At 40.3% G+C, this 8,362-nt stretch overlaps 1 protein-coding gene across 1 annotated transcript; it reads left to right on the top strand.

The window, feature by feature from the left end:
* Positions 1-941: 941 nt before the first annotated feature.
* Positions 942-1,601, top strand: LOC120079491 (uncharacterized). The gene has a single exon (XM_039033697.2). The coding sequence runs from the start codon at positions 942-944 to the stop codon at positions 1,599-1,601; it is 660 nt and encodes a 219-aa protein (XP_038889625.2).
* The last annotated feature ends 6,761 nt before the right edge of the window (positions 1,602-8,362 follow it).

Below are 8,362 nucleotides of genomic sequence, written 5' to 3'. Positions count from 1 at the left end.
ACAACACAAGCCACCTAACGCAAGTGGCAGCAAAAAGCTGTGTATAGTGCGAAGAGGGTTATTCAGTGGAAGTATGCCAATCAAATCTATAGTGCGAAAAGGGTTATTCAGTGGAAGTATGCCCACCAAATCCACAGTCAGTATACTCTATCCCCAACAACCCATTTAGCAACACTTACAACCCAGGTTGGAGGAATCATCCCAACTTTAGTTGGGGAGGGAACAACGACTAGGGGGGCCAAAGAAATATACAGAACAATCAATCCGGGAATCGAGGCAATCCTCTAGTTTTTCATCATCAGAATCAAAGCTAGGGTAATTATCAGAGTAGGCAGCCACATAACCAACCATCCTCATCTAACATCTCATCTAGTACCTCGTCCTTGGAAGCACTACTGAAGCAATATATCAAAAAGAACAAGGCAATCATGCAATCGCAAGCTTCCTGCATTAGGAATTTGGAGGTGCAGGTCAGACAGCTTGTGAACGAGCTTAAAAATAGAGCACCTAGTACGCTGCCCAGCAGCTCGGAAGCACCGGGACCAAGTGGCAAGGAACAATGTCAAGCGGTGATATTGAGAAGCGATAGAAAGACGGTCCCTATGCCAACAGTACCAGAATCAGTAGAACGACCAGAAGACACAATCACCAACAATGACCACTCGATTGCAAATAACAAATCTACCAGTTTAGAAGAAACTACCACTACGCAGAATGAATCTTCACAAAACCTAAAGCCGAAGTCATCGTAAACTCCAGCCCCAAGAACACAGGAAGTGAGGGACCTTAAGGAATAGTCAAATGAACAAGAAGTATAGCGGTATCCTCCACCATTCCCGTCTAGGTTGTAAAAGAAAGATGATAGTAAACAATTCAAAAGGTTCCTGGATGCTCTCTGACAGCTACATATCAACATTCCCATAGTAGAAGCACTGGAACAGATGCCCAGCTATGTGAAGTTCCTCAACGATATACTCATCAATAAGAGGAAGATCGGGGAAAATGAAACTGTCGCACTAACATATGAGTGTAGTGCGCTCTTCCAGAACAACATCCCCATGAAAATGAAAGATCCAAGGAACTTCACATTGCCATGCTCAATCGGGGGTAAAGAAGTTGAAAATGCGCACTATGAGTTAGGGGCAAGTATCAACCTGATGCCCTTCTCAATCTTCAAGAAACTAAACATTAGCAACACAAGATCCACCACAGTCACGTTGCAGTTGGCTGACAGATCAATAATGCATCCAAAGGGAAAGATAGAGGACGTACTTGTGCAAGTGGATAAATTCATTTTTCTGACTGACTTTATTATACTGGATTACGAAGCTGACACTGAGGTGCCAATCATATTGAGTCACCCGTTTCTCACAACAAGGCGAGCGCTGATCGACGTACAAAAAGGAAAGCTCAATATAAGAGTCGAAAATCAGCAAGCAAAGTTCAATGTTCTCAATGCGTTGAAATACCCAGATGATATGGAAAACTGCCAGTATATTGGAGAACTACAGGAAAAACAATGGCACAAGTTTCAAGAAGAATCAGAAGAAGAAGACTTTGAGGTTGGCACAATGCTAGAGGAGAATTGTGCTGCAATATAGACTGACCCAGATTTTGAATCAATAAAGTTATTTGAACGATCAACACAGTGAACTAAGCCATCTATGGAAGAACCACCCATGTTGGAATTGAAGGCGCTACCAGTGAAGCTCAAATATGTTTATTTAGGAGGCAATGACACTCTACCAGTCATAATCTTTGCCTCACTGAGCAAAGAAAAGAAGGAAGCACTTATGCAGATCCTCAAGAAATATGTGAAAGCCTTGGGATGGACCTTAGCGGACATTTGAGGAATCAATCCCTCGTATTGCATGCACAAGATCCGTCTTGAAGAGGGAAAAACAGGATCCATACAGAGGAAACGCCGTCTGAACCCTGCCATAAGGGAGGTTGTCAAGAAAGAAATTATGAAGTGGCTTGATGCAGGTGTAATTTACCCCATTTCTGATAGCAGCTGGGTAAGCCCAGTGCAGTGCGTTCCAAAGAAAGGGGGCATGACAGTCGTCACCAACAGCAAAAACGAATTAATTCCAACCAGAACAACCACGGGGTTGAGAATATACATGGATTACCGCAAGCTAAAATCTGGCCACAAAGAAGGACCATTTTCCACTACCGTTTATTGATCAAATGTTGGATCGACTTGCAGGGAATGAATTCTTTTGCTTTCAGGGTATAACCAGATCACGATTGCGCCGGAAGATCAGGATAAGACAACTTTTACATGCCCATTCGGCACATTTGTATTCCATCGCATGCCATTTGGACTCCATAACACACCAGGCACCTTCCAAAGGTGTATGATGGCCATTTTCTCAGATTTCCTGGAGGAGTCAGTCGAGGTGTTCATGGATGACTTTTCGATTTTTGGCAACACCTATGAATCTTGTTTATCAAATCTGGAAAAAGTTTTGAAGAGATGCGTTGAAACAAATTTGGTTTTGAACTGGGAGAAATGCCATTTTATGGTAGAAGAAGGAATAGTGCTAGGTCACAAGATATCAAAGGCAAGATTGGAAGTGGACCAAGCAAAAATTGACACAATATCCAAGTTACCACCACCAGTCAATGTGAAAACACTTAGAAGTGTTTTAGGACATGCAGGGTTCTATCGAAGATTCATTCGCAACTTTTCTCAAATTGCAAGACCCATAAGTGCACTCCTTGAGATTGACCATGAATATGATTTTAATGACGTATGCGCCGAAGCGTTCCACACGCTGAGAAATGCATTCATCATCGCACCAATTCTAGTTGCACCTGACTGGACGCAACCGTTTGCGCTGATGTGTGACGTAAGTGGATATGCAGTGGGCGCAATCTTGAGCCAGCAAAGAGATAGAGTTTTGGATCCTATCTATTATGCCAATAAGACACTGAATGATTCACAAGAAAATTATACAACCACAGAAAAAGAAATGCTCGTAGTGGTGTTTTCCCTGGAGAAATTTTGGCAGTACCTGATTGGATCAAATGTAGTGGTGTATACTTATCATTCTGCAATCAAATACCTCATGACGAGAAAGGACACAAAACCAAGATTGATTAGGTGGGTATTACTCTTGCAAGAATTTGACCTAGAAATCAAAGACCGGAAGGACACTAAGAACCAAGTCACAGATCATTTATCACAACTAGAAAATTGCGAGGTTCAGAAGAGAGAGAAAGAGATTGAAAAGAGATTCCCCAACGAGCACCTTATTATAGTATGCGTTTACGTCCCATGGTATGCGGATATTGTAAACTTCATAGTTTATGGCCAAGTACCTAAAGACTATTCATACCAGCAAAAGAAGAAGTTGAGACACGAGGTTAAGTTTTATTTCTGGGATGACCCATTCTTGTATCGACTCGAACTTGATAATATTATGCGTCGATGCGTTCCTGAGCACGAAACCATGCACATTTTAGAACTTTGTCATGAGTCCCCTTATGGAGGACATTTTGGGGGCAATGGACCACCGCAAAAGTTCTATAGAGTGGCTATTTTTGGCCAATGCTATTCAAGGACGCCCACGCTCATGTTGTGCAATGCGACAAATAAATCATCCATGTGCAAAACATGTAAACAAAATTTAAGTAACAAAAACAATAAATCACATACTTGAAGTTACCAATAAATAACATCTTTGAAGTATTCTCTGAAAAGATTCCAGACTTTGGAATACACAATTTGCTTAAGAAAAGTCAAAGTGAACTAAGAACACCAAACAAGATGAAAAGGAAATTAAAACAATTAAGAACTTGAAGCCTTTGTCATTAACCATAGAAAATTTTGATCTTCTTTTCAAACACAACTTTTAAAAAAATAATAAATACATAAGTAGCATATATAGAGAGATGATAATAACAAACATACTAAACTTGAATAGTCGGATGGATTAAACCTCTGTCGAATATAGTAACGTACTTCGAAAGGTTAGATACTATAGTAGACCTATCTCGCTGAATCAAATCTTTATGACCCAATTGGCCTTTTTGAACACAAATAACTTCATAGTTTAGGAAGAATTCAATTAATAGACCAGAAAGAATACATAAAAGAAAATGAAATGGTTATAAGCTGCATAATTAAGAGTAAACATGCCTCATTGCATCCCCAGGTATTGCAACGCCCTTCCACGTCCAATGCCACACAATGACACGATGCTATGCCAAGATTAACATTCAAAACATCAATAACCACTTCACTGAAATGCAGGATCAGAGTTGAATATGAAGGATCTCTTAACGAAGAGTTCCATGAGCGCGTTCGGATCGCTCCAATTTCACTGTGACCGAAATACACAATATGCATTCAAACGCATAGTTATGCAAACAAATAGTAATTAATGGCATGCCTTGAACAAAAAATAATAAGGGAGAGAGTTCTCATACCAGTTGAAGATGCTCTTCAAGCTATAAAACTCAATGCAGTGGAAGACCTCTACCCGATCAACCAACGCCCAGCAGATGTGTCGATTACAGCAGCACGAACAACCGAAAACAAACGAATGCAGCAGGGACGACACCACCCAAAAGGAGCCTTAGGTATTCTCGGAGTGAGAAACTAAAGCATGGTCTTTGGTGAATTTGGTAGAGGTAGGAGAAAGAAATGATCATGTAGATGATAAGCAAGTGAGAGAGAATGAGAAGCTATCGCATAGCTAGATGCTTATCGCTTACAAGAAACTACACGATCCTGTAGATTTTACTGAACGATCATTTAGATAAAGGTAGGCGATCTTTTAGCAAACACAGAACACTATACGATCGTTTAAGAAAGCCAACCGATCATTTAGGAATAAGTGTGCAATCGTTTAGACGTTAGGTAGGCGATCGTTTAGACGCGAGGTATGCGATTGTTTAGGCACTGAGCAACTATCGTATAGGCTCTCGACTTTAAGGGATCATTTACATTTCCACACCAACGTAAAAACCATCGATCTTATTCCGAACTTTCAAAATGAAACCAAATTTCATTTTTATTCTTCGGTTACAATAACTGACGTTGTTTTCCCACTAACGCACGTCCGAGAGAGATTTTAGATTAATTATCATATAATTAACCAATTAAATTATTCATATTATATTTTTACCCTATAGTTTGATATCACATATCTACTATAATAATTTCTCCTCTACTTGATATAAATCATATTTATATCTAATTTCCTCCAAAATAATGTATTTCATACATTTAGCCAACTATATCATATATAATTAACCAGTCCAATTATATATCATATATAATCGAACTTCCTCTTGTCAATTTGAACATTTCAAATTAACCCAAACATTGATTCTCAACTTTATCCAAGCTACCCAGGGGACCTAATTGACCTATGGCTCGAAGCTCCAACGGTCCATGAGTAGTTGGCTAAACTCTTTAGCCACAAGATCCACCATCTGTTAACTGTCAGGCATTCCACAAAAGACCAACAACTAAACTCTTCTTACCACAGATATATTTCTGTGTCCATCGGATATAACCAATCATGAGTACGATGACCCTTTATAGATGCTCGTAAGTACAGTTGGGCCAAAATACCGTTTTTCCTTGTAGTTACATCTCACTCCTTAAGTACCACTGATTCCTCTAATGAACAATACAACATAGTCCAATTATGCGTGAACACCTTTCGGGCCAAGAGAAGGTGTATGGCGCCACATCGTTCAACCTCTGGAATCAGCCCTTAAGGGAGCTATCTATCTACTTACCCCTGCCTCGAGGAAGGAGTGAATTCCATCTTGTGTAGCTGAGTTCCCAGCTCCCAAATCAGACAAATCCCTAAAATGGTAGGTTTGAATCAGCAACCTAGCCATTCGCACCCATACAAATCAAAGGATCGCCCTCAATGGCAAGAGTTCCCAACTCACTCAGGATTGAGGTCATGTTACCTATGATTATCCTAGTGAAGTGAAGTCTCTGTCATGAATGTTGTTATATAACGAGACTTTAACACTCGTTAAAGAGAGTTGTAAGGTTATATTTCACTTTGTTAATAATCACATTGCTAACAAAGTGCAGGAAGCTCTCCGGCAATGAATGCAGGAATATGCTAACCTGGCTGCCCTCATCGATGGTCGACCCATTCAACTCCGCCACATTAAAGTGGACCATCATGTTAAGCACATTTTCACGAACAGAGGTGCCTTCTTCCATTTTGGAGTTGAATATGTATTTAAGAGCCTTACGCATAGGTTTTTCAGATGGTTGTCCAAACATCCCCCGTAGGGACTCCATGATCTCACGCACTATGACCATAGGCTCATATTTCTTGGCCAAGACTTCAGAAAGGCTTACCAAGATGTAGACTCGGGCTTTCTCATTCGCCGTTGTCCATCGCTCGTATGCCTCTCGAACATTTGAGTGGCATTAGAAGCTGAAATAAGAGGATAAGCCTCCGTGAGAGCGAATATGAGATCCTCGATGATCAGGATCATCGTGATCATGTGTTTCCATGTTGCAAAATTATTGCCAATTAGTTTTTCAGTGCTTAACAAAGCCAATGTGGCTGTTGCCATTTTGAAAAAGTGTTGTTGCTGAAAATACGAACAAAACTTTATTAGATTTTGCTAAACCACTTTTAAACCAATCAGTTTTGCAAAATAGTTTCAAGTACCCTAAGTTATAAACTTCTATTTTGCAGTGATACACTAGTGAGGCAGGACAAACATCACCGATGGGGTGATCAGTTGCCCCTTCGCTGGGATGAGACATTTTCAACCATTAGGCAGAACCAACTCTTGGAACTGAACCTAACAGCCACCATTTTTGGGTCTAGAACTATTAACCTTTAACAATTTCATGTAAGTGTGACCCCTCGATTTCGGTGCCAGAATCCTGCCCTAACCATTTGTAATTTCATGTAACTTGGAGCTGATACCAATTGAAGGATCTCTTAACGAAGAGTTCCATGAGCGTGTTCGAATCGCTCGAATTTCATCGTGATCGAAATACACCATATACATTCAAATGCACAGTTATGCAAACAAACAGTAATTAACGACATGCTTTGAATAAAAAATAACAATGGAGAGAGTTCTCATGCTAGTTGAAGATACTCTTCAAGCTATGGAACTCAATGCAGCAAAAGACCTCTACCCGATCAACCAATGCCTAGTAGATGTGTCGACTACAGCAGCACGAACAACCGCAAACAAACGAATGCAGCAGAGACGACACCACCAGAAAGGAGCCTTAGGTATTCTCGGAGTGAGAAACCAAAACGTGGTCTTTGGTGAGTTTGGTAGAGGTAGGAGGAAGAACTGATCGTGTAGACGATAAGCAAGTGAGGGAGAATGAGAAGCTATCGCATAGCTAGATGCTTATCACTTAGAAGAAATTACACGATCGTGTAGATTTTACTAAACGATCGTTTAGAAAAAGGTAGGTGATAACGGGTAGAAATGCACGTTATCATAGTGCTAAATCCTTAAACAATGTCGGATTGCATTGATGAAATATGTTAAATTGCGTCCATTAAGCATAAATTCTATAATATTGCAGTCGCATGCATCCAATGCATTAGAGCAGTTGATCTTTATATTTTTGTGCAGAATAATGCGTTAACGCAATGCAAAGAATGCGATCATAGGAATACATTGGTCGAGCGCAACTTCACTGCAAGACTTTGCGTTGATCGTGCTCGCAAACATTCACCAAGAAGATTCACCACAACATGGTAGGCACATTCAGACGAAAGGACATTTAAGATCGATGGGACAGAAAGCTAAAGACAGTTGGATCCCAATTATGTTGACAGCCGATAACGATCATAAAGTACATCCAGCTTTATCGGTGACAATTGTTCGATGCATTAGTCAGGAATTAAAGTTGTCTCATCTATACAACCAGGAAAGAGAAGCCGCCTTTCACCCTTGATGCCCTTCAAATACCAAGTGCATTCTTCAGAGAAGGGGTTAAGCAGTCGATTACCTCACCACCATTACAAGTTCATGTCTCTATGCATAGTTTTCTTTTCCATTTTATAGCGGAGCAAGAGAAGAGTGGTGACGTCGGAGATCGTCCAAGGCAGCTCGAGAGAGAACCTTGGGGCGTAAGAGTAGAGAGCGGGCTGACTCTCATGAAAGTGAGAATATCTTTAAAGCATGAGTAGAAACAGTGTAACGTCTGGTAGCAAGAAATTGCTCCAAGCTCACTATACTTGCATTGTTATTTTGTACTTCATCTTATATCTATTCAATGGAAGTTCTATTTCTACATATGCTCACTCTCTTAATATGCATGAGTAGCTAAACTAGTTGAATGGGTTGAGAGGAACTAAGCTAACATTATCTAGGAAGTTCATTGCTTGCG

Source organism: Benincasa hispida, chromosome 1 (assembly GCF_027475165.1).
Source record: "Benincasa hispida cultivar pf3 chromosome 1, pf3_genome.v1.1, whole genome shotgun sequence".
Lineage (NCBI taxonomy): Eukaryota > Viridiplantae > Streptophyta > Magnoliopsida > Cucurbitales > Cucurbitaceae > Benincasa > Benincasa hispida.
Note: the sequence above shows the minus strand (reverse complement) of the source record. Positions and strands in the feature narration are given on the sequence as shown.

Excerpts from the sequence above, each read along its gene's own strand:
- LOC120079491 (XM_039033697.2), top strand. The coding sequence starts at position 942 with ATGCCCAGCTATGTGAAGTTCCTCAACGATATACTCATCAATAAGAGG.